General features: G+C 34.9%; 1 protein-coding gene across 1 annotated transcript in view; it reads left to right on the forward strand.

The window, feature by feature from the left end:
• The window catches only part of SENP6 (SUMO1/sentrin specific peptidase 6), a 122,481-nt gene extending 96,628 nt beyond the window's left edge, over positions 1-25,853 (forward strand). Inside the window, exons 16-26 of the mRNA XM_006896969.1 lie at positions 1,142-1,368; positions 2,825-2,934; positions 3,027-3,143; positions 9,150-9,272; positions 9,988-10,080; positions 13,172-13,602; positions 20,970-21,073; positions 22,761-22,849; positions 24,055-24,123; positions 24,218-24,368; positions 25,644-25,853. Of these exons, the coding sequence (XP_006897031.1) occupies positions 1,142-1,368; positions 2,825-2,934; positions 3,027-3,143; positions 9,150-9,272; positions 9,988-10,080; positions 13,172-13,602; positions 20,970-21,073; positions 22,761-22,849; positions 24,055-24,123; positions 24,218-24,368; positions 25,644-25,853 (1,724 nt within the window). The remainder of the gene's footprint in view (positions 1-1,141; positions 1,369-2,824; positions 2,935-3,026; positions 3,144-9,149; positions 9,273-9,987; positions 10,081-13,171; positions 13,603-20,969; positions 21,074-22,760; positions 22,850-24,054; positions 24,124-24,217; positions 24,369-25,643) is intronic.
• The last annotated feature ends 205 nt before the right edge of the window (positions 25,854-26,058 follow it).

Raw genomic sequence — 26,058 nt, forward strand, 5'->3', positions numbered from 1 at the left:
CTATAACAGTATGTAATTATGTTTTTATTAAAGTGCTAAGTGCAAATCAGTTGAATCTGTAAAACTTGACCCAAAGAAAAAGGTTTTACTTTGATACTCTTGAGTTTGCATCCTCAATAAATTCTTGTAATTCCCTGATTTAAATTCTTTCCCTTCTGAATAAATAACTGATTGTTGTAGCATTAAGGAGTTACTTATTTAGGTGGCCACTTAATCTAGCAGGGTTGTTTCCAAAAAATTCATAATATCCACATACACAGATGAGATAGTAAGATAGTTTATTCATAGTGGCAATGAATGAAGAAAGTAAATGAGTATGTCACCACTTGGAGAAACACCAACAATGAGGAAACTTCATGAGGAAAACCCAGGGCTCTTGTCTAGGAGTCAAAGATGTGTAAACCTGCAGCCATGGAAACTGTCCAAAGATGGCACTACCAAAGGGCCTACACATTTTCACTGTAGATGCATATGTGCCCTGTGCCTATGATGCTGGCAAGGATCCCAAGGGCATCCACAGCTTCATCCTTGAAGTGTTTATTAGTTAATCTGTCCCATATGAATAGCCATTTCTCTAGAACAGAGTATGTAGTTCTGAGGTCAGTAGTTGGACACATGAACTCATGTGATTTTTTCAAGTACTTAGACCCATAGTTACTGCTGTAAAATATTTATTTTACAGGTTGTAAGATAATTCAGGTTTGTGATAGCTGCTTCAGCTTACTGATGAGTACATGTTAGCTACTATTAAGGTTGTAAGAGTTGGCACATTTATGAAATACTAGGTTTTGTTATTCTCTAGAGATAATATCAGTTTGCTAGACAGTTTTCTTTCTCATTTTAGAAAATTATCAACTGATGCCGTTTTAAAATATGGATAGATTTAGATCCTTTTAGTTAAAGTAAGCCTGTTATATCTATGAATACATTTTTCTTAAGCTGCTACTAGGTTGGTGTATTTTGGTTCCATACTGTCATTCATATTTATTCTAATATGTTTTGTGTACTTGCTATATGCCAAACGTAGTTTTAGATGTTTATACTAGAATTTCTTACACAATTTGGGGAATAACTAGATACTACTCTTATTCTAGTATCTACATTGTTCTTACATACTGAAATTATATTTATTTCCTTTTAGATCTGGAAGAACAGTATATTATGTTTCTTTTTCAAACTAGTCTTGATCCTCAAGCAAATATGGTCTTTGAAAACATCATTACTGAAATTGGTATAAAGAATAATATTTCAAATTTTTTTGCAAAAATTCCCTTTGAAGAAGCCAATAGCAGACTTGTTGCCTGTACAAGAACCTATGAAGAAAGCATCAAAGGAAGTTGCATACAAAAAGAAAATAAAGTGAAAAATGTAATTATGTTTTGAAATGTTTCTAATTTTAAATTATTGGTACCTAGAATAGTAAATAAGGACTTAACTCAGATGCATAGTCCTTAGGTTGGTATGGTGCTATCCCAACAGACACATTTCTCTAGTGGTTTGAATCCACCAGCTACTCTGGGAGAAAGATGGACTGTCTTCCCCCAGTATGATTTATAACCTGCTTCAGGGTCAACTGTGAGTCACTTCCAATTTGACGGCCATGAGGTTTTGATATTTGTTGTTGTTTTGCTTTTGATGTTTGGGGAAGGAATGGTATTTAATAGAGGGAACTATGTTTTCCTTTTAATACTGCTCAATTTGGGGTCAGATATTTTATTTTCATTTTGGAGTTAATTTACTTTAATATGTAACCTTTAAACTGTCTTGTGTCAAAATCTTAATGATGACTTGGTGATTTATGGCATTCCAATTCATTTACCTTATGTTTTCTATGGTTAATGATGCAGTTGGATCCATTACAACTTACTTTAAAGATATTTCTGTTCCATTCTATGGTTACATGTGATATGTACAGGCATGCTTAAAAACTTGTGCAGTAGAGACTACATTCCATTTGATCTTAGTTTTCAGCAGAGAATGTGTTTCTAGAAGAGTTACTCATCACTTAGATGGCATTGAAGCTGCCTTACCAAGGGCAACATTATTATTTATAACACATGATGTAATATAAATAATACAAATAAAACATAAATATCCACTGATCATTACTACCAAAATGTTGAAAAGACTTAATCTTTCAACATAGCTACAAACTTGGAAAGGTGATTATCCAAGGCACGGTCTTAATTATGTTACATAAAGCCTGTCTAATGAAGAAGCTCTTACATTTTTAGTGACTTAGAGGAAAAAGCAGATGAAGGGATAGGGAGTCATTATCTTTATTTTGCTGAGTTGACTATAGGACTTAATGGCAAAGGAGGGAATAAAGCAACAGAGGTGGACTGGATGTCAGTGGACGACTTGTTTCACTAAAGAGACCAGCTATTAAATTTAGATTTGTGTAGAGCTAATGTTCTTTGGACTTTGCTCCCTGAACTTCTATCCTTTATATCTCTTGAAAGTCTTAGCCATTGAATTTAAATGGACTTTGTCAATGAACTTTCATTACTGCAGATTGAATTTAAATGGCTATTCTCAGGAAAAAACAAAACACTAGATCTGATCTTTGCATTTTATTAGCATAATTAATACAGATAGTAAAGATTTTTAGCAGATAACTATTAACAGATAAACTAATAGAAAACTATTAAGTCATAAATTTGGAGAATACATTGTTCTGGAAAATAGAAAAAGTAGAATTAGTTCTGATGGTTTTTATTGTTAAATACCATACGTACTTTTTAGATACTTTAATAAAACTTTTTAAGTAGAGGGATATGTCAGATGGAGTTTGTGAGTTAATAATTTAATTCTTCTTGCCCAGGTATCCTTTGAAACAAAAATACAACTTCGAAATAAGCAAGAACTGCAGTTTTTTGATGATGAGGAAGAAACTGGAGAGAGCCATACAATTTTCATAGGTCCAGTAGAAAAGTAAGAGAATTCCTTCTTGTTTGTGGTGTGATGCTAGCAATTATTTTTCTTTTTTTACATAATGCATTTATTCTTTGTTTTCATAACTGCAGATTAATAGTATATCCACCACCTCCAGCTAAAGGAGGCATTTCGGTTACTAATGAGGACCTACACTGTCTAAATGAAGGAGAATTTTTAAATGATGTTATTATAGACTTCTATTTGAAGTAAGTTCAGTTTTTACTCACTTCTTAGCAAATATTCTATTATTTTCTGTTACACATTTTATTATCTTGTATATCTTTGCTTTTTGGAGTTAGACTTCTTTTTTCATTCCTTCACTGTCACAGCATGATATTTGTAGTTATTTAGTGTCTGCGTGTATTTCCTCAGCTATACTGATAGTATCGGAAAGAGTTGTGATAACTAAACAAGAGAATGTTTTCTGAGAGAAGCATGCCTGGAATTTGCAAAATATTCATAAATTATAGCTTTTTATGTTGTTATTGTTCATAGTGTTTTTATACCTGTAAAAACATTTTTACTACCCCATGTTAAGTAATGATTTGTTTAGTAACTATAAAAATATTATTGCCAGTGTTAGTTGTGTGCTTTCTAGTATATTAGTATAAGTTTATGAGTTATTAAAGAATACAATATAAGATTAAGCTATAGTAGAAACATTAAATGTTACAACAGAAAAGAGAATTCTTTCTTTGACATCTGGAAAGTATGAGGAACCAAGAAGCAGTCCTGGAAGAGTTTCCATCATGACTCAGTTATATGTATGTTTATCTATAATATGTATGTATATATTTATATATAACATTTATTATAAATATATTTTTACTAGTTTAGGATTTAAAGTGGATATGCTTATGAAACAAAACTTAACCATCCAAGATCCAATTCCTTCTAATATTTTCTAGCTTATTCCAATGTGTTTCATAATACAAAATTATTTAAAATTTGGCTGTATAAAGTTCCTAACATGATTTTATAGTCTTATTACTGGTAGTCACTCACAGTGGAGGAGAGACAGAGACTCACTAAGAGTGAAAGAATTTAATCATACACACCTATGTTCATTGTTGCATTGTTAAAACAACCCAAGTGCCTATCAACACACTAATGGATAGAGAATCTGTGATATGTTCACACAACAAAATACTATGTAGCACTGAAAAATAAGGAACTCATAAAATACATAAATTGGTGACCTTGGAGGACATTATGCTGAATGAAATACCTGAGTCACAAAAGGACAAATACTGCATAATGTCACTGTTATAAAACGACTGATAACAGGGTTGGGGGGAAACTAAGAAAAGAGGGAATAAATAATGTGCCCTACATTGAAACACATGAGGGAAAGAACTGTTTAAAAGGAATATATGGTTAGGTATTATTTGCATGACAACAGCCCAGAAAAAGGTTGATTTAAGTGGCTAATTGAGGCATTTTAGTTGATATGAAGAGAATCTGATATTTTAGGAGGTAGAGTTATTTAGAACTCTTTAAAGGGTAACTAAAATGCCCTGGTAGTATAGTTTGCTGGACTGTTAACCACATTTCAGTGGTTCTAATTTGCCACCCACTACTTAGGAAGCAGGAGTGGCATCCACTTCCTAAACAACATGCCTCCGGAAACTGTGAACTTTGATAAATGTCAGTAGTTATAGAAACACTTGAGGCCTTTTGTTCATAGGCTCACTATGAGTAACCCAAATTGAAGGCTGTAGTCTTTGATCATCTTCAGTAAGTACGTCAAGCCTTCTACACTTCCAGTAATTAAGGTTGTGTCATCTGTTTGGTGCAGCTAGTTGATGAAGCTTTCTCTAGTCCAGATGTCACAATCTTCTTCACATAGTCCAGCTTCAGCTTCTCTAACTATTTGCTAAGCATGCAGCTTGAATAGGGAGGAGGAAAGAATACAATCTTGACATAGCCCTTTCCTGATTTTAAAACAGGTAGTGTTCCAGTCTTCTGTTCAGGTGACTGCTGCTTGATCTGTGTGTAGATTTTGCATAAACACACAGCATATTTTGATTACTGTAGACTTCATTTTTTCATCCTCAGTTTGAACTTGCGTATTGGTAGTTGATAGTCTGTTCCTGAGTCAGACTCTAAGCTTTGTTTTGACTGCTAATATTGAGCTTTTCATGTAGTCCATCAGGTCAGTTCCATGTATATACTTGCCATTTATGGTTTGGTTTTGTTTGGGAGTTTTTGTTTGTTTTGGGGGGTTTTGTTTCTGCCATTTATGTTTTTTTAAAGTATTTGCCATGAATGAATTACTCATTGTGCAAAATTCTATCAGATGATCTCCAGACTTGTTCTGGTAAATAGGATCATATTTTCCAACTGACAGTTCTTCTTTCTTTCTAACTTTTGCATTCCAGCCACCAATCTTGATTGAAAGTTCAACAGTGGTTGCTAGGAATCTTCACTTTATCTTTGGTTTTAGTATTTTGATCCTTACATTGGATTAATCATTGTATTAATAGATCTTTCTTGTATGCCTGTGGGTAGTATACTGTCACTCAGAGCACTGTACTTCTGAATAGATCTGGTTGCTCTTTTTGAAGATGGACATACCACCATCTTTTATAAAATGAATGCGATTCTTTGTATAGGACATGTTCGTCTGATTAAGAATAGCCAATCTCACAATGAAAGAACTTTCTTTATAAAGGAAAAAAAGTGAGCTGGGGGGAGGGGGACAGGGAGGAAAATGTGCAACAATGAATGAATGAATGGAAATCTAAGTTATTAATAAACTTTTTTTTTAAAAAAAAAAATAGCCAATCTTAGCTCACTAATGCCTGGGATGTTTTATCATTATGCATTCCCTTTCATTTTTTACATTTCCTAGTGGCAAGAAGTTGCGCTTCAATCCCAAAGGCATGTGGTTCGAATCCACCAGATGCTCCACTGGAGAAGGAGAGGCAATCTCCTCCTGTGCCAGTCGGATTCAGTTTTACAGTATACAACAAGAGAGAAAGAAAGATATGTATTGTGGTTATGGCCTTTCTCCATACATATTCAGTCTTTATGCTAAGAAAATAATTTAGTAAGCTGGACTTTATCAAGAAGAATGTGGCATCAGACTCAGAGGAAGACTAATTAACAGCTTGCATTATGCAGGTGACAGAACCTTGCTTGTGGAAAGTGAGGCCTTTAAATGCTCTCTGCCGAAGATCAATCACTACGACCTTCAATATTGATTTACATCTCAACATGAAGAAAATAATTTTCACCATTCTGCAGATAGACAACATCATGATAGATGGAGAAGACACTGAAATTGTTAATGATTTCATCTTACTGGATCCACAGTCAACACCCTTGGCACCAGCAGTCAAGAAATCAAGACACTTTGCATTAGGAAAGTCTGCTTTGAGAGACTTCTCCAAAGTTGAGGAGCAATTAAATCAGTGTAAAAACCAAGGTGTGCCTGATTCAAGTCATGATATTTTCAGTCACTTGCTGTACATTTGAGAGCTGAACAGTGAATAAGAATGACAGAAGAATTGATGCTTTTGAGTTGTGTTGGAAAAGAGTACCAGATATCCCATGCACTGTGTAAAGAACAGATAGACTCTTGTATGAAGTACATTACGGTTGCTTCTTGGAGGCAAGGATGGCAGAGCTATACTTTGGCATGTTATTGGTATTGCCATCCCAAAGCCAAAAGGTTCAGATCTACTAAGAGAAGAAAGGTGAGCAGTATCCTTCTAAGCAGTTTACTGAAAACCCTCAGAATGGTCAGATCAGCTCTGTATCGCTTCCGTATTTTTGACACAGAACAACATGCCATATTTGCAGATGTTAAAGTATGTATATAGAAAGTACCAAACAATCTACAAAAAATCCCCACCAAAAATTTACAAGTTGAGCAAGATTGAAAGCTCCAAAATAAAATCCAAAGGTCATCGTATTTTTATGTTCTAGCAATGATGCTACTGTGTATGGAGTTGTACTTCCAATCCAAAGGCAGATGCTTTTTATCTACTACATGCTCTGTAAGGAGAAAAATGGGTAGTCTCCTCTTATATGATATATTGACTCTGAAAACCCCACTGGAAATTAGCTAAAAGTTGGTTTCAATTTGACAGCAATGACTTGACTTGAAAATTCAACATATAAAAACCAAAATTAAAAATACCTATTATTTACAATCCTTCAAAGATTTAGGTTTAAATCTTTTCTTTTTGAACATAAGTATGCATATGATAATAATGGAGAAATGTCCCATATATTCATTGTTTATAATACTCAAAGACATTTGTCCTCAATTAATACACAGCTTTAATAGAACCTTGTCAAAATCTAGATTTTTTTTTTAAATGGGGATAATACCCTAAAAGTATACGGGAAAACAGAGGAGCTAAAACAGTTATGGAAAAGAAGAATAAAGGAGGACAAATAAGTTCACTTCAGTTCTCTGTATGGTTTGTGGAATGATTGGGTGAACACAAATATGCATAATATTTAGCTATCATTTTAAAAGTCCTGCTGTTTGTGGGAAAGGCAGATACATAAATGAATGGCACAGAATAGAGAAAATTAAATATTGCCTTACATAAATATGACTGATTACATTTTTCCTCATTCAGAATTTTATTTTCTATATACAGTTCAAGATTTTTTTTTAAATTTTTTTTTTTTTACATGTCAAGATCTTTGATAGCAACACACAACAGACTGGGAGTTGCCTTGGGAAGTAAGCATGAAGGGAAATAGAGACTGTCACTATTAATTTGTATATTCTGGGCATTTAAGTAGATTTTTACCTGTTTCTTTTTTTTTTTTTTCTTTTTTACCTTTTTCTTGACAATCTTCTTTCATGTAAGAAACAAACAAAAAAAAAACCCAACCACATTACCAAGGACTGGAATTGACTCGTAGCTGAAGCTTCTTAAGGTTTTGGAAGCTATAAACCACACAGGAGGTTTCCGTGGCTTGCCAGTAGTGGATTTGAACTGTCAGAGAAGAACCACCTTTGTGTTAGCAGTGTACATTACCAGAGCTCTTTCATTTAGCATAATGCTAATCCAAATTTTTCCTTGTTTATTCTTTTCCTGAATTTAGGTAGACCATATTTTGCTTATCTTCATCAGTTGAAAGAAACAAATTCTTTCCAGTTTTTGAAGCATTTTGTGCTTTCGCGTGAATGTTTACATAGCAAAATAGTTTTCTACTCAGTACATACACACATTTCAGTGACATTGGTTGCAGTCCCTGGGATGTGTCCTCACTCTCCCTCTTTCCTCCCTGGTTCCTCATTTCCTTATGTTCAGTTGCCTCTTCCTTCCCTTTGTTCTCATCTTTGATTTGGGGCAGTTGTTATCCTCTCAGTCTCATATAATTCGTTTTTCTAAGGAATACATTCTTCACTGGTGTCATTGTTTATGTTTGTTTGCTCTTTCTGGTTTTTTAAAAGATTTATTTATTTTTTTCCATTCATTCATTGTTGCACATTTTCCTCCCTGCCCATCCCCCGTTTGCTTTTCTCTTTGAAAAAAGAAAAAAATGCTTTCATTGTTATGCAGTCCTCCACCCCTAGTCCACTTTTCTATCCAGCTTTTATTCTGGACTCTTGTCATGCAAATAATGCCTAATCATATATTCCTTTTATTAAGCAATTCTCTCTCTCTCATCTGTTTTAATACAGTGTACCTCATCCCTCTCTTCTTACTTTCACCGCAACCCTGATGTCAGTCCCGTTTTACAATGGCACTATGCAGTATTTGTCCTTTGTGACTGAGATATTTCACTCAGTATGATGTCCTCCAGGGTTGCCCATTTAGTATATTTCATGAGTTTCTTGTTTTTCAGTGCAGCATAGTATTCCATTGTATGAATATGAATATATCAGAGCTTCTCTATCCATTCGATTGTGAACAAAGCCACAGTAAACATGGGCATGCATATGTCGTCTTGGGCGGCAGTTCTGGTTTCTTTTGGGTATGTTCCCAGTAGTGGAATTGCTGGGTCAAATGGTATTTCTATTTGCAACTTTTTGAGAAAGCACCATACAGCCTTCCATAGTGGTTGCACCATTTTACACTCACACCAACAGTGAATAAGAGTTCCAGTTTCTCCACAACCTCGCCAGCATTTGTTATTGTTTCTGTTTTAGATTCATCTTTTATTTCCTGAAATGTGAAACTTTTTAATAAAACATGAAGTAGTAGATGCATTATCTTGGTATCCTTTTTATAAATTAGGTATTTGGTGCTTGAAAAATTGAAGAAAGAAGATGCTGACCGCATTCATATTTTCAGTTCTTTTTTCTATAAACGCCTTAATCAGAGGGAGAGGAGAAATCTTCATGAAACAACTAATCTGTCGTAAGTCACTGTAAAGATCGATTATACTGAAATAATACTAATTAGTTCTGTTATTTGCAGTGTAGTCATGAATCATAATTCTGAAGCCTCAAGATTACATAGAATTTACAAAGGTCTAAATGTGATAATCTAAATATGCCTGGGGGTTCAAAGGTATTTGTTTACATATCTGTTAAGTATAGGTTATTCTGTTTTACTGCCCATAGTGTTGTACCCTATATTAATCTGTAATTTATACAGATAATTCACTAATTCTTTAATTAGGGTATTGAGCTCTAATACTTGGTGATAAATTTGAAAAATTTCAAAAGAAATGCTCTCAAAATTAATGGTATTCATTTCTTTCCAGCTTCTCTGTGGTCATAGTCCTTTGTATTATTCAGTCTTTGTGAACTCTTTCTTTACCACCTTCTCTATAGGTGGTGCTGCTGTACCTCTCAATGTAGTCACTGGTATCAGTAGTAACATAAAGTGAAGATTTAAATCCAGGCAAGACAAGGGTTGGAACCTCTAAATATAGTAGAAGGAACGAACTATTTCTTTTAAATCCAGTGGTGGATAGTATGTCCTCATTTCGGATGCACTATTTTCTTTCTCCAGCTTGTTATATTACACACGTGTTTTTGCTGTTGAAAATTTATAAATCATTCCATGTTAGTGGAGGCACTAGAGACTTTTCTTAGAATTTTTTGTTAATTCATCTCTTATCTTGCAGAATACAGCAAAAACGACATGGGAGAGTGAAAACCTGGACTCGACATGTAGATATTTTTGAGAAGGATTTTATTTTTGTACCCCTTAATGAAGCGTGAGTAAGAATTTCCCATATGTAAATGTGGTAACAGTTTTTAGGAAATGTATTTCTGAGATTGCACAGTTATCTATCTATTATAAAACTTGGTTCTTAGAAATTTGTTGTATATGTTTTAGCACCTTATGAAAGTTAACACTGCTTTTTTAGGGAATCAGTAGATATTTAAAAATACTATTTTATTGGTTGATGTGGAATAATTTCATTAAAAATAAACAAGGTGTTAGTGGGCTAGCACATATTCTACAAAAAGTTATTTCATACTAAAAGATGGATGAATAGTTCATTTGATTGAACTTGAATCTTTATATAAAACTCAATTTCTGAAAAGGAAGAAAGGCGTATAATTATAAAATTTGCTTAGATTTAACAATAACTACCGTATTATGCTATTCTGACTATTTTAAAATAATTTAGTATGAGAAGGAAAATGTTTAAACATTCCCCCCACCCATGATTTCCAGCTAAATCCTACCAGAAACATACCTGTAGTTTTCAACCATGAGTCATCCCAGGAACTATACTAGAAAGAGTCTACTAATGAGATTTGAATTTTGGTTAGAGGATTTAGAGAAGTATGTGAGGATGGATTTGCTCTAGAGTTGTTGCTATCATAGATATTCTGTGATTGGATGAAAAAGTAGCATTTACTCATTTAGCAGGAGACGATGTTTTGTATTTTGTAGGTTGCATTGTGACATTGTGTTTATCCCTGCTTAGACAAATTTTAGAAATTGCCTTGTTTTGTCTTATCATTATTTCTGAGTAACCTTCTTTGAGGTAGAAATTCTGTGACATTATTTATGTCTAAAAGGTGTAATTTTGAGTGACACATGAGCTTCTCCTTCTGTGTGCCTTTCCTCTTCTTTTCACCTTTAAAATTATTAATAAACAAATTCACCTATAGTATGGTCAAATTCACGTTGTGTATTTTAAATTATACTTAAATCATTAGAACTATGCTCCATTATTGGTAAAAAATAAGTAGATTAGGTTGAAATATTGGTCATAATGCAGAACCTCTTCAAAACTATCAACTATTAAACATACTATCCTAATACAAGTTAAAAGTAAATGTAAATGAAATTAAATGCTCTCTTCATTGTTTCCAAATTAGGGTAAGTTACTTGACACTAATTTCTGACATGTAAAGTAACATTTGAGTTTAGTGCTGCCTCTTGGGTTAAAGAAGATAGTATACAAACAGAGCCATTTGTCAGAAATTACCTTTACAAATTTACAATCATTTAGGTGCACACACTGTAGAGAGAGGGATGTGACTCTTAGTCACTGATACTAATAAAGCTTCTATTAAGCTTCTATCTTATCCTATTGGTGAGAGATTAGGCAGAAGGATAGAGCTAAAAAAGGGTTTGCAAAAGGGATCTGCAAAGTGGAAAAATCACCTCTGAATCATATTTGTCTTATTTTTTCACAGAAGATTAGATTTTGAGCTATACATGCTTATATTCTTTAATTCACTTTTTTTCTTTGTTACTCTAATTCATCATTACTCTATTAGAACTAATTGATAGATTCCTATATTATTTTCATTTTCTTGGTAGTGCTAATTATCTTTAAGCATAAAAGTTTAGGAACTGTTAATAATTGTCATAGTAATTCATAGGAAGCAGACTGATATTTGGATCTAGTTCCTCTTGAGGTAATTGAAAATGGTTAAGGAGTGGAGCTACCAACCCAAGGGCAGGAAGTTTCTCTGGGTCTGCAGGAAAAAGGTGGACAGTCTCTTCCTGTGTGATTCACAACATCTGAAAACCCAGTGAAGTTTCAGCAGTGAGTCTTTTCCGACTTAGATTTACATAACATTCACTTGCTTTCATTTGTTTGGGAGCCCTCATGACCTAATCCATAGGGAGTTGTACTGTTAACTTAATAAGTGGCACTTCTCTGCCCATTCTAATTCAGCAGTGGCTCTTTAGGAGAAAGATGAGCAATCTCCTCCCATGCCGATTGACAGCCTCTGAAAGCCCACTGTAGAATCACTTGTATGTCGGTGCTGACTCACTGACCATGAGTTGAGTTCTTTTTAACATCAGTGGTAGCTAGTAATACAGAGAATTAGAAGTGACCTGAAGATTAAGTTGTCCTTTTTCAGCCAAGAAAAGATTTTTGCCATTTATAGCTGAGATAATAGAAAATTGATGACTCATACATATTGATATAACTAAACAATATTTAAAAACAGTACACTACATTCTATCTATATAAGTGAAGTCACTAGATTGTGCCATATTTCATCAGGTTTAAAATACCGTTTTTCATGTTGTAGTATTCATTGTTTATTCCACCAAATAGGGTGCTTTGGTGGACTGTGGGTAAGGAGTTGTGCTGCCATCCCAAAGGAAGGGGTTTTGAATCGTCTGCAGGAGAAAGCTGGGCAGACTCTTCCCCAGTGATGTATAACTTCTGAAAACCTTCTGGAGGGTCAACTGTTAGTTGGTTCTGCCTCTAGCAGTGAGTTGAGTTGGTGTCACAAATCCTTTTCTGAGCCTTGGTAATTGTGCTAGGCGTAGTGAGCTCTCTGCCATCTGTAGCCTTTTTATTGTATCCTCAGCACATAGCACTGTGCCTAGCTAATAAAAGCTCTTGATTTTTGGTTGGATTTATCTTTATGAGTCCAGTTTCTTGTACTTAAAAAGATGAATTCCGGTTACATGATTCTAGTTAGATATATAGCAACAGGTTACGTAGACTTCGTATTCTATTGAAGAAGCTTACATGGCACTGTGGTTAAGGCATTTGATTGCCTACTAGAGAAATCGGTAGTCTCAGTTCACCAGCCAGTCACCAGAAGTAAGATGAGATTGTCAGCTTCCATGCAGATTGATATCTTTGAAAACTTTATGAAATAGTTGTATGCTGTCCTGCAGGGTAAGTCTGAAGCACCTCAGTGGCAGTAAGGTATTTTGTTGATTAGTCAGCAAGTTGATTGGTTTGAGAATTGAAAATACTGGGCATTCTGAATAAATTTGTTTACAAAAATCATTAAAAGAAGCATTTCATTTGCTATTTATTGCTAAGTATTGTAAACTTTTTAATATTCAGTAGCTTCATTTGTTTTTTACAGTGCACACTGGTTTTTGGCTGTTGTTTGTTTCCCTGGTTTGGAAAAACCAAAATATGAACCTAATCCTCATTACCGTGAAAATACAATCATGCAAAAATGTCCAGCTGTAGAGGACAGTTGTATTTCTTCTCCTTCAGCCGATGAAATGGACAGTTCTTCACAAAGCACTTCTGCCAAGCCTGTAATTAAGAAGATGCTAAACAAGAAGCATTGCATAGCTGTAATTGATTCAAATGCTCTACAAGAAGAAAGTGATCCTCGGTATCGGAAGAATATATGCAATGTGAAATGTAGTCTGAAAAAACTAAATCACACTGCAAACGAAAATGAAGATTCAAATAAAGGAGAATCTGCTTGCCAAAAAGTTGTTGATAGGACTAGAAGTGAAAATGGCTCACCACATGAATATTTAAGTTCTCTGCACCACACAGGTATGTATCTGAATGTTTCAAAAGAATAGAGGAATTCTCGAAAGATAGAATATTTTTATTAAACAACATTTGAATTCCAGGGTGTACTTTTTAAAGTCGGCTTTACCGAAGTTTAGTTTGTATATTTATTTTGTAAGCCTGTTTTCCAAATGTAGCTCAGTGAGCTTTGATACATAAGCATAGTCATGCAGCATAACTGTAGCTCAGACTTAGAGCCTTTTCAGCATCAAAATATTCCTTGTGCTCCACTTGCATTTGAAAGTTAGTTCCTTACCTATCACTCTCCAGAGTTGTTTTTATTCAGATTTCTGTTTCCCAGGATTAGAAGTTGGTTTTATTTTTATATTCTAGAAAATTTGCTGTATTCCATTTAAATTCTGGTTATATTGTTTTAGAGCTTTAATTCAGTCTTCTCAGTTCATAGGTGGATAAGATAAAGTGAGATCCGTTGCAATTAAATGATTAATTCAGGTTTGTATCCTGAGAGATATAGTTTAATTTTGGGAAGTAGTATGCAGTTGACCCTGAGCAGCATGGGTGTGAACTGCTCAGCCTACTCCCATGCACATTTCCTGTTGGTAATGAGCTGAAGTGTGGTATGTGAAATGTCATATGATACTAATCATCTTCTTGTGAGCAGTTCATGTCTGGATTACTAGTGTCATTAATATGTCAGGTGGGCTTATATGATTCAAATCCATGTTGTTTAAGGGCCAACTGAAAATAATACATGGATTTCTGCCTGCACTGAAGTTTTAACACTGGCTTTCAAGGGTCAACTATATAGTTAAAATTTTAGTTAATTTCATATATAGATAGAACCCATATATAAATTTTTCTTGTCTATTTCTTTAACCTTCTTTACATTTTTATTTGACTTTTTTATGTAATATACACAAGGTTTGACAAATTGATAGCTAAGTTATATTCTTTGAGCAAGTGGTGGATTAATTGCTTTTATTATGTTCGTTTTTGTTTCATAATAGTTTTTTTAGGTGAATTTTGCCAATGATCTTGCTTATTAGCTCTCACTCATCTAATTATCAGCTTACTTCCCCCTGAAAATAACCTGGATTTGCTTTTAAAAATAGATCAGTAATAAGAATATGATTTTTATGCTTTACTGAATTTGCTTCTCATTGTCCTCATTAGTTAATCTTCTGAAATCTAACTGAAATTTATTCCTCCTTGTCTAAATTGTACCTTCTAAGTGTGTATTATCTGAAAACTAAATTTGTTTTCTGAAATAAACATAAAATATGTTCTCAGAGGATTTTTTTAATAGTTTATGCTTACTTAGCTTTATTCATTGAAAATAAAGATGATTTCTATATGTGTATATACGTGTGTATCTTATAAAATCTAGGTTATATGTAATTTTTTACTTTATCTTTTAATGATAGCAGCAAGCTAGGAACTGATTAAAAGGGTTTTTTATCATTACAGAAATTATTCAGTATTATTGGGCAATAAAATTTGTTTAAATTTTAGAGCTAAATCGAGTTATTAAAAAAAGAAGAGTGGTGATAGAAGATAAAGTAGAAACTTCTATTATTTCTGTAATAAATTGCTGAGTAAATGTGTTTATGTTGGAGCTATTATTTCATTAAACAGCTCAGCCGGTAAGAATTAAATAGCCAAAGGGAAAAGTGAAAGCTTTTTCCTCTAAAATTTCTGGAATTCAAATTAAAATTTGGTTCCTTATTCTTCTTCACTGTTTTCTGTAGAGGAGGTGGCATTGTCCACCAACCTTCTTTCCTAGTTTTACTAAACTGACTCTCTTGAGTCAATTCCATATTTCTAGCATTCACCTTTAATAAATCTAAAGCTTCTATTCAACCTTTATATTTCATATCATCAATTTTATCACTTTCTCTTCAAGGGGCCTACTACATAAAATCCATATTATGCTGCAGTATAAGCTTTGTAAACCATTTTTTAAATAAATAGTTTCAAGAAGATTCTACCAAAAATGATGTTAAATGTTCTTAGTACATCTACCAATTCATATTAATATGATTAATTAGAAAGCTATTGTTTAGCTCTTAGAATAGTATTTTATTTGTTTGACATGCTAAGCTGCATAAAGCTGACTTCAGCCATAAAATGTTGATTTTTGTGGCCTGTAAGAGGTGACATGGAGGAGACAATTGAGCACCCATCATGGGATGGGAGAGTAAATCTAATAAACAAGTCTTGCACAAAAATACTTTCTTTTCTAGCTCTCTTCTCATAGGTCAAGAAATAAGATGAACATAGGCAAATAACATAATCAACTAACAAGTGCCTGTAATAGTTCACTTTTAGTATTTCAGTGCTTGAGTGGAACACTGGTGATCCAGAGGATTTTCAGAGGCAGGAATTTGCATGAGAGGAATTCACCTTTCTCTCTAGAGAGATACTAGTAGATTTGAACTGGGTGCCTTTGGGTTGGCAGTGTAACTCCTTTTTATTAAGCCACCTTCAAGACAGTAGTGTGTACTGCTTATCATCTTTTATTTTTATTTTTCTTTCACCACATTTGAAGAAATGGTTTACATTTCTTAGCCTATAGCCATCTTTATTTTACTTTATTACATTTGCTAAGAAATGGAGAATATTGGAATTTACAGTATTACTCACTATTTTATACTACTGCCCAACATGTTACCAGCTGACAAGATAATATCGGACAAATTAAAGATGAGAGACAGGTAGCTTGGATTTCCAATATTGAATCTCCATTTTGTTAATAGAGCCAAGGAGATTCCTTCTCATGTCCTATGCCATTGTAAACAGTATGTTTATGAAGATGTTGTTGTTGTTGTTTATGTGCCATTGAGTCACTTGTGACTCATAGCAACCCTGTGTACCACAGCTCTGAAGCCTGCCCTGTCCTGAGCCAGTCTCACTGACTCAACACACCTACTCTCATTGCCCCGTTACTGTACCATCCGTCTCATCTCACTTCTTCTCTTCTGCGCTGTCCCACCACCTTTCTGAGCATTATGTCCTTCCTGAAGGACTGGTCCCTCCTGGCATCATGCCCAAAGACATGAGACAGAGCTTCAGAATCCTAGCCTAACAGGAGAAATTTTACTTCACCCTCTCCATGATAGACTGACTGATTTGTTTTCTTCACAATCCGTGGTATGTCCAAGACTCTTCTCCAGCACCAAAACTTAGGCATCATTCCATAGTAAAGTATATAGTTCTGTTTTTTTACATGCATAGATGTTTTATGAAATAATGACTCCAGTGTAAACTCATTTACTAAAACCTTACTATAGAAATAATAAAAGTTTTCAATTTATTTTGCTTTTTACTACTTTTTAATAACCTGATTCAGAGATAATCCTTTTCAAATATAATTTAGCTCTAAAGCTTAGGCAAATTTTGTAGCAGCAATATTTTAGAAGTGGTAAAATGGTTATATTTTAGTTCACCTTTAAAAGATCTATTTGTTTTATTGGCATTTCTGATTGTTGGATTACCTTTTTGTCATAGTGTCATTTCATACATACAGTGTTACCATTCTCCCTAATTTGTTCTCAGCATATGAGTTAAGGTCATGATGCCTCTGGGCTGAAAGCATGATCCACCTGGCTTGTGACTGCTGGCTTGTCCACTGAGTGGGCAGAGACTTTATAGTCTGCAGTTGCAGGATAAATTTGAAATGGTTAGCTTTGGTAAATTCACTGATGCCTGCTTTTGGGCTACATCCTTTACATTGTGTCTTACCCAACAAAGCACATTGCCATCACACTACCAGTTGTGTCATGGCGACCTCATGTTTGTAAACAAAGCAGGTTCTGCAGAGGGGTTTCAGTGCTGATTTTTCCAAAGTAGCTTCTCAGCTCTTTCTCCCAAGGAACTTCTGTGTGTTATCAAACCTCCAACTTTTAGCAATCATATGTGTTAACCAGCTGAACAGTATTTGACTTCCAGGTGTATGGGATTATGCTTTCTACTCTAGATCGGAAAGCAAATTAGGGTAGAATCATCCCTCCTCCCAGAAGGGCTTCTTTGCCCATTTTAGATCAAATTTACAATAATGTTCCCTCTATCAAAATTAAAGGACTCCAATATTCTGGAGCCCAGGCTTGCTGTACTCTACTAATTAGAACAAAAATTTTCAGATTGACCTTATTTCACGTGAAATTAATTAAAGTGCATCACTTACACAAAACAATGGGACAGAGCATAAGATTTCATAAATACAGCACACTGAGAGCTCTTCTTATCCTGCCTGAACTTCGATCAGGCTACCAAAGCTGACAATCTTCACAGGGGGAGGCTGTTCACTGTTTCATTTAAGAGCTGCTGATGAATTCACCCACCTTTCACTTGGCAACCAGACACATTACAAGCTACACCAGTAGGACCTGTTAGTCCAATAAATTACTTCAGAAATGAGAGAGACCAAAAAAAGAAAGGTAGACTATCTTCCCATGCAATTTACTGCCTCTCGAAAACCCACTGGAGCATCAGCTTTGAGTCACTTCCAACCAGATGGCATTGAAAAACAGGACTTAGTTTACTGATAGCTTGGGTTTTTTAACAGCACAGGTTTGGGGGTTTTTTATTAGTCATGACTTTTATATTGTTTTTATGTACTTTAGAGTTAGAACCGACCCATTGGTAACCCTTCAGCGGGTTTTGAGAGGCAGTAATCACATGGGAGGAGATTGCACATCCTTCTCCTTTGGAACAGCTGGTGGATTTGAACAGCAGTTTTTGTATTGTAGTTGTGTTTTTGCTTCTATTTTCATGTGTGTGTTCATATTAACTATGTTAGGTCCCTCCGGGAGGTAGATTGATTTGGTGACTGGGGTAATTGGGATGGGTGTGTCGGAGACCGTGAGATTGGCATAGGACAGAGCAGAATTTAGGGCTGTTGTGGACAGAGCAGAGTTTAGGGTTGTACATAGGGTCACAATGAGTCGCAAACGACTCGATGACACATAACAACAAACAACAAAGGTCTTTCTTAAGGTCAAGGACTCGGAATGTTTAGAACCTTCACAAACTTTTTTATTAGATGTGATGCACTGATGTTTTATATTCTTTTAAATACTCTTCTTAATCTAATTCTGTTAGTGATCCACAGTTTTGAAAATTTAGCTCTAGAGTAGCTGCATTCACTTTCAGCAAAGAGGTCCTATAACTTTCATCAGTTTTGCTTAAAGGATCACTGACATAAAAGTTCCTTAATAGTACTCTCTAGTTGTTCCATTATGAATTTAAAGAAAATTATTATGCTATCTCTCCTATACATTGTTGTTTAGTCAAAACTGAGTCATAACTGATCCTCTAACAAGTTTATTGTTGTTGTTTGTTGTTATGTACTGTTGAGTCGCTTGCAACTCATAGCAACCCTATGTACAAGAGCCCTAACCTCTGTTCTATCCTGTGCCAACCTTGCCATCTCCGACACACTCACTCCCACCACCCTAATCACAGAATCAATCCATCTCATCGAGGGTCTTCCTCTCTCCTGCACCGTCCCTCCACTCTCTCTGTAAATCACACTGGAGGTGATTGCTCATCTTTTCCTACAGAGTAGCTGATGGACTTGAACCACATGCCTTTGGGTTGACAGTCAGCACTTCAGTAGGCCACCAGAGAACTCATATATGTCTTGTGAGGTCTTTGTGGGATTTTTAAAAATCTTGTTTGTATTGTTGGAATGTGCTGTGAAGTCAGAACTGACTTGTTTTCAGAAGCAGTAAATCACATGGCAGGGGATTGTTCATTTTTCTCAAGCAGAGCAGTGGGTGGAATTGAACTGCTTGCATTTGGATTAGCAGTGCATCTCCTTACCACTGAGCCACCAGAGTTTCTTGTATTGGCAAAAGAGTCCATTTTTTTTTCTTCCTTGTAAATCTTATTTTTCTATAAATTATGACCCTTGTTATATGATGATTATGTAGTTCATCTTTTTGTAATATATTTCCCCCACTTTTATTACTTGTTAAAAGTAATGTTACCCCATGTTATATATGTTTTAGTATTTTTATCATTGTAGTTTTAAAACTATAGTGTGTTTTATATTATATTTTATAGTTTGATAACTATTCCCACTATTAGATATTTAGGTCATTTTTAGGGTTTTGTAACTTCATTATCAGTGGAAGCAATCTGGTATAGTATGACCAAAAGAATCTTTGTAAATCTCCATATACACACATGCACACATCTGTTTATTTATGTGGGTATTTTTAATTATATTTGAATATTTTTTAATCATATAATTGGTTACTACTTTGATATTTATGAGGATGAATATGGCATCAGGATTGGAGGAAGACTCATCAACAACTTGCATTAAGCAGATTACACAACCCTGCTTGCTGAAACTGAGGAGGACCTGAAATGCTTGCTGTAGAAGGTCATAGACTGAAGCATACAACATGGATTGAAGCTCAACATCAAGAAAACAAAGATTCTCACCACTGGGCTGATTGGCAGCATCATGACAGACAGTGAAGAGATGCAGTTGTTAAAAGCTTCAGTTTGTTTGGCTCCACAGTTAACACTTGGTACCAACAGACAGGAAAATAAAAGATTAATTGCATTGAGAAAGTCAGCTGCAAGGGACCACTCCAGAGTACTAAAGAGTAATGATGTCAGTCTGGAGACTAAGGTTCACCTAATACAGGCTATGGTCTTTTCAGTTCCTTGTACCTGTACCAGTAGGCAACATTATGATATAGTGAAAAAGATTTAAATTGTCTCAGATTTCATTTTACTTGGATCCACAATAAACACCCATGGTGACAGTAGTCAAGAAGTCAAAATGAGTTGCATTAGAAAAATATGTTGTTAGGAACCTCTCAAGTTCTAGAAAACAAAGATGTCAGTTAAAAACCAAGCAAAAACTGGTTTTCAGATGCTTTTTATGTATCTGAAAATTGGATGAAGAATAAGGAAGACTGAAGAAGAATTGATGCCTTTCAATTGTGATTTGACAGTGGATATTGTATACACCCTGGATTATCAAAAGAGCCAACAAATCTGTCTTGGAGGATGTACATATAACCAGTGTGCTCTGTAGTAGCAAGGACTGGAAAAGTAGAAGTTCAGCAAAAGAAGAATCTTAAGTGAAATTAATTGGTATAATGACTATCATAATGTCCTGGCATCATGAAGATGGTGCAAAATACAGAAAGATAAAACACAAAAGTTACTATAAATTGTAGTTGAAGAGACCCAGCAGCAATAGTTGGTGTTTATTGAATTAAAAGGTTCTGAGTAATAGAAACAACTCTAATCGACACATGCATCCAGGTTTTTATTATAAATCACTTTGTTCTATTATATGCTTTATTAATATTAGTACCACAGCCTCTGGCTTATGCATAACTTACTATGTTTCTTTAATACAGATGGTTTAAGTAAAATCAGATTAAACTATGGTGATGAATCATCTGAAGGTGGTAAAATGCTTGAAGATGAACTGATCGACTTCTCAGAAGATCAGGATAATCAGGTAAAGGCAGAAACTCAGAGAATTGTCTCATATAATTGAAAATTATTCTATACTATTCCTATAAGCAATACCTTCAAGCAAAAACTCACGCTGTGTTTTGGATTTGAGTCTCATGTCAAAATACACGTTCAGTTTCCATTTTAGAGGTTATCAGGATAAATATATGAGAGAAAGAAAGAGAATAAGGTAATATTTCTGAAAATACTTAAGGAGACTATATTGAGCAAGTGAGCTCTGGTGGCATAGTCCGCAGGGGCTTGTAACCCACAGCAGCATCTCTGGTGGTTCAGCCCCCTGCTGTCGTTTACAGCCTCCAAAACTCTGCTGAATGGTCAGCTCAGAGCTGGTGCCACCTCCACAGTGTTTATAGTTACATTGAGAAAGACATTTAATGGAATGCATGGCATACCAGTTCTTTAATTTTCTGACCTTCCTTTAGCTGGTAGAACAAGATTTGAATGTTAAATTACCATTTTTCATTTTGCTTAAGGCTTTTTGAAAAAAATGTTATTTTTTGTGATGTGCTCTGGCTATATCCTACAAGGAGTCCTTATGTGTATCTGGTCCTAGCACCTAATCTCTTACATTAATTAGCTGTATGAGGGGGAATGTGGCATTAGGATTGGAGAAGATTCATAATCCTGCTTGCTGAAACTGAAGCACTTTCTACAGAAGGTCAAGGACTGCAGCCTTCAATATAGATTGAAGCTCAACATCAAGAAAAGAAAAATTCTCACCACCGAGCCAGTTGGCAGCATCAGTATGGATGGTGAAGGGATTGAGATTGTTAACAGTTTTAGTTTGCTTGGATCCATAATCAACACTCTTGTTACCAGCAACCAGGAAATCAAGAGAAGAATTACATTGGGAAAGTCAGCTATCAGGTACCTCTCCAGAGTACTGAAGAGCAACAGTGTCAGTCTGGAGACTAAGGTGCACCTGCTCTAGGCCATGGTCTTTACAGTTACTTGCTATGCATCAGAGAGTTGGACAATGACTAGGGATAATAGAAGGAGAGTTGATGCCTTTGTGGTGCTGCAGAAGAGTATTGAATATACCATAGACTGCTAAACGAACAAACAGGTTTGTCTTGGAGAAGGTGAAACCAGGCTTCTCCTTGGAGGCAAAGATTCTGAGTCTTCCTCTGACATACTTTGGACATGTTGCAAGGAGGGATTAGTCCTTGGAGAGGGACATCATGCTGGGGAGGATGGAGGGACAGCACAGGAGAGGAAGACCCTCAGTGAAAATTATTGATTCTCACTGGGGCAATGTGGGCAGGTGTGTCAGAAACAATAAGATTGGCACAGGATAGAGCAGGGTTTAGGGCTCTTGTACAAAGGGTCACTATGAGTCACAAGCCACTTGATGACACATAATAACAACAACAGTAATATAGCTGGTCTTCAGTGTTTTTATTGTCCTTACCATTTGATTATTCAATTCACAAAGTTGTCAGAGTCTTCTTCAGAGGTAGAGTCTTTTTTACATAAAAATAGTAAGTTTGATTGAGTCATACCCTATTACAGAATAGTTATTTTAATCAGCAAACTTAATTTTAAAGAAAATAACTAAAATCAGAGCTGTTTGTATTTGTTAGTATAAAATTTTTTTAATCTTTGGTGGTGTTTTTATTCAATCCATTTAGATTTTGTATTTTCAATTTTAATTAGGCTTTCTTTTGTAGGACGATAGCAGTGATGATGGATTCCTTGCTGATGATAACTGCAACTCAGAAATAGGACAGTGGCATTTAAAGCCTACAATCTGTAAACAGTATGTATTAACTGTGTATCTTATATGAACTATGTGATAATTTTTTTAAAGCCCCCTCACAGAGTAAAACATCCAGGAATGTTTGTTTTTAAAGAAATAATTGTGTAAGAGTCACAAAGGCAGTTCATTGAAGAAGAAAGAGCATACATCATTCAAGAAACAAGGAGGGCAGAATTGATACTCATTTTGGTCTCCCCTTTGATTACATTTCCAGGCTCTGTGTGTATGTGTATACACATACCTATACAAACTTCCATAGTAAGCCACTTGAGTGTTTGGGATTTCTTTAATACACTGATTTGAAATAAAGAGTATGAATGTCCATTCTAATCAGTAACATACAAATTGGAATTTAGATTGGTTTCCTAACATAGGAATTAGAGTTTAGGTTGGGTTCATAGCTACTGTATAAGGGGTATGTGGAATGAATCAAGGCAGTCTTCTGAGGCATGGACCAGATGGGAGTCCCATAAGAGCCTGTTGGTTCTCAGAAGTGTTTGTGATGCGGTATATCCAGAGGCTATGAACTTTTTAGGTGATGGCATAAAAGTAAGAGACCAAAATGAATTCAGAGATGGCCCTGAATCTCTCAATCTTCAAGCACTTAGACCTTCAGATAGTCCAGGGGGTTTTCGTACTCTTTTACACCCCCCCAGTAACTTGGATTTGTAGCATAGCTTTCTAGGATTAAAATATTGAGGGTTGAATATTAGTTACATTGGATATTCTGAAGTAGAATCTTCCTCTCCATCCCTTGCCAAAAACCCCAAACCCCTATAGATTTTTTTTTTTTTAATTAGATGCAGTAGTTACCTGGTTATTGACAGTAAGGTTTAGTTGAAAGTGAAATTATTTTCCTTCTATTTTATGTGGTCCCACATTTGATGATTAGAAGTATGGGTGTATTTCAAATTTCTGAATTACTTTTACTTTCTACATAATCTTTAAATACTTTTAGGAAGCAACAAAGAAAATTTAGTTTATAACTAAAGTGATTCCATCAGTTTTCTAATATTTACATAGATATTTAAATATTATTAAACTGCATGTATTATATATGATTCTTTTTTCTTCCTTTAAATTTTACTGAGACAAAAAGGAATTCTGAATGTTTTAAATGATATTGTTCATGTACCACATTTTTATTTTGTTATACCTTTACGACATTATAAGGTAGTCAACATTTGGTCATTTTCACCCTGCAGACCTTGTATCCTGCTTATGGACTCACTCAGAGGCCCTTCTCGGTCAAATGTTGTAAAAATTCTGAGAGAGTAAGTTCAAAATGTGCCCTCACACTTTGTATCATTTCCTGGTGTGGTTGAACATACATACATGTGTGTTCTTACTATATGTGAATTGTTACAGGTATCTAGAAGTAGAATGGGAAGTTAAAAAGGGAAGCAAAAGAAGTTTTTCCAAAGATGTGATGAAAGGCTCTAATCCAAAAGTACCACAGCAAAACAACTTCAGTGATTGTGGTGTGTATGTATTGCAGTATGTAGAGAGCTTTTTTGAGGTGAGTCTCAGGATTTTTTAATCTGATATAATAAATAGTAAAGTCTTTTGACCCTGATTTAGTGTAAAAGACACAGTAAACATCTTAAGTCTCTTAACTATTATTTAGCAATTACGCTAGAGAGCCAAAGCTTCCCTATTGGAGAAATTTTTAAAGCAAAAGTACTATATTATATTTCATCAAATTTAAGAATTCCTTGACTTTATTCCATTCATGTATGTCTTCAACTCTGCCTCCCCTAATTCTGTTTTTAAAAATCTTTCCCTGATTTAGAACCTCTTTTACTCTTTTCTTCCTTTCACAGTTATTTTTATCAACTGTCTTTATTTCCGCTACTCCTCTGTTTACTTGTAATCTGTGTCTATCCTCACCTTTATAATGAGAATTTTTTTCCCTCCCAGCACCATTTAACCCTGTTGACTAAGACCCAGACTAATTCTTTTCTTTTTCTACTTCTTGTAGGAAGATACCTTTTGGTGGCTTATTGTTCCTCTTGGACTAAAGACTAAAATCTGTCACATGGCCTATAGCCACCTGTATGATCTAGCCCCTGCCCAAGCTTCTAGTCTCATTAGTACTTTTCTCATTCATTTTTTAGCCATGTGAACCTCATTCAGTGTCTCATATTGTATGTTCTTTCTTGCCCCTAGGCCTTGATACTTGTTTCCTTACCTGGAATACTCTTACCTGTTGCTTCTATCATTCCTTGGCTGGCTAACTCCTAGTCATCCTTCAAGTCTCAGCTTAAACATCATTTCTTCTAGGAATTGTGTTAAACTCCCGGATATGTTCTATTAGTACTCTGGACTTCTCCTGACATAATACTTGCCATGTTCATTGTTTTATCAATTGCCTGTTAATCAAGGCTGGACTTAGCACACTTTTTCTATGTCATCTTTTTATAGATTTCTGGGTCATATAGTCTCTATTGTGACTTCTCATTAGTGCTATTGTAATGTAAAAGCAGCCAAAAATAATAAATAAATGAAAATGAGTGTGACTGTATTTCAGAAAACTTTGTACAGCATAGGCAATAGGCTGGATTTGGTTTTTAAGTTTGTAGACCCTTGATCTAGACCACAAGATCTTTAAAAGCACAGTCTTCTATTTCAGGTATCAAGCATAATGCCTGGCACGTAATAGATGTAATGAGTAAACACATATTAAATGAACAATTGATTTTTGTTTCCATTTTGGAAAGCTTTTGTAATGAAAACTGTAATAAAAAGTATTCTTAATCTTTTTAATGTACATTTTATTTTATTTTATTTTTAGAACCCAATTCTCAATTTTGAACTACCTATGAATCTGGCAAACTGGTTTCCTCCCCCAAGAATGAGAACAAAAAGAGAGGAAATCCAAAACATCATTCTGAAGCTGCAAGAAGATCAGTGCAAAGAGAAGAAAAAGCATAAGGACACTTACTCAGTAGAAGCAGCGTTAGAAGAAGGAGGAGAACAGTATGTCAGCAGTATTTCAGAATGACCATGGCTGTTGCTTGTCTGCTCTGCCTTCAGAAATGGAACGACTTTCACCTTTAATTATAGATATCAAGGAACTGATGTGCTCCTTACTCAGAGTGATTTGGAAATGTTAATGTTTGTATAAATGTCATATAATTAATTTTCATTGGAGTATGTATTAAGTAAATGTCTGTAAATATGTTAATGAGGCCAATTTTTCCAGCATT

Source organism: Elephantulus edwardii, unplaced genomic scaffold (genome assembly GCF_000299155.1).
Source record: "Elephantulus edwardii isolate Elephantulus edwardi_28Jun2011 unplaced genomic scaffold, EleEdw1.0 scaffold00194, whole genome shotgun sequence".
Classification (NCBI taxonomy): domain Eukaryota; kingdom Metazoa; phylum Chordata; class Mammalia; order Macroscelidea; family Macroscelididae; genus Elephantulus; species Elephantulus edwardii.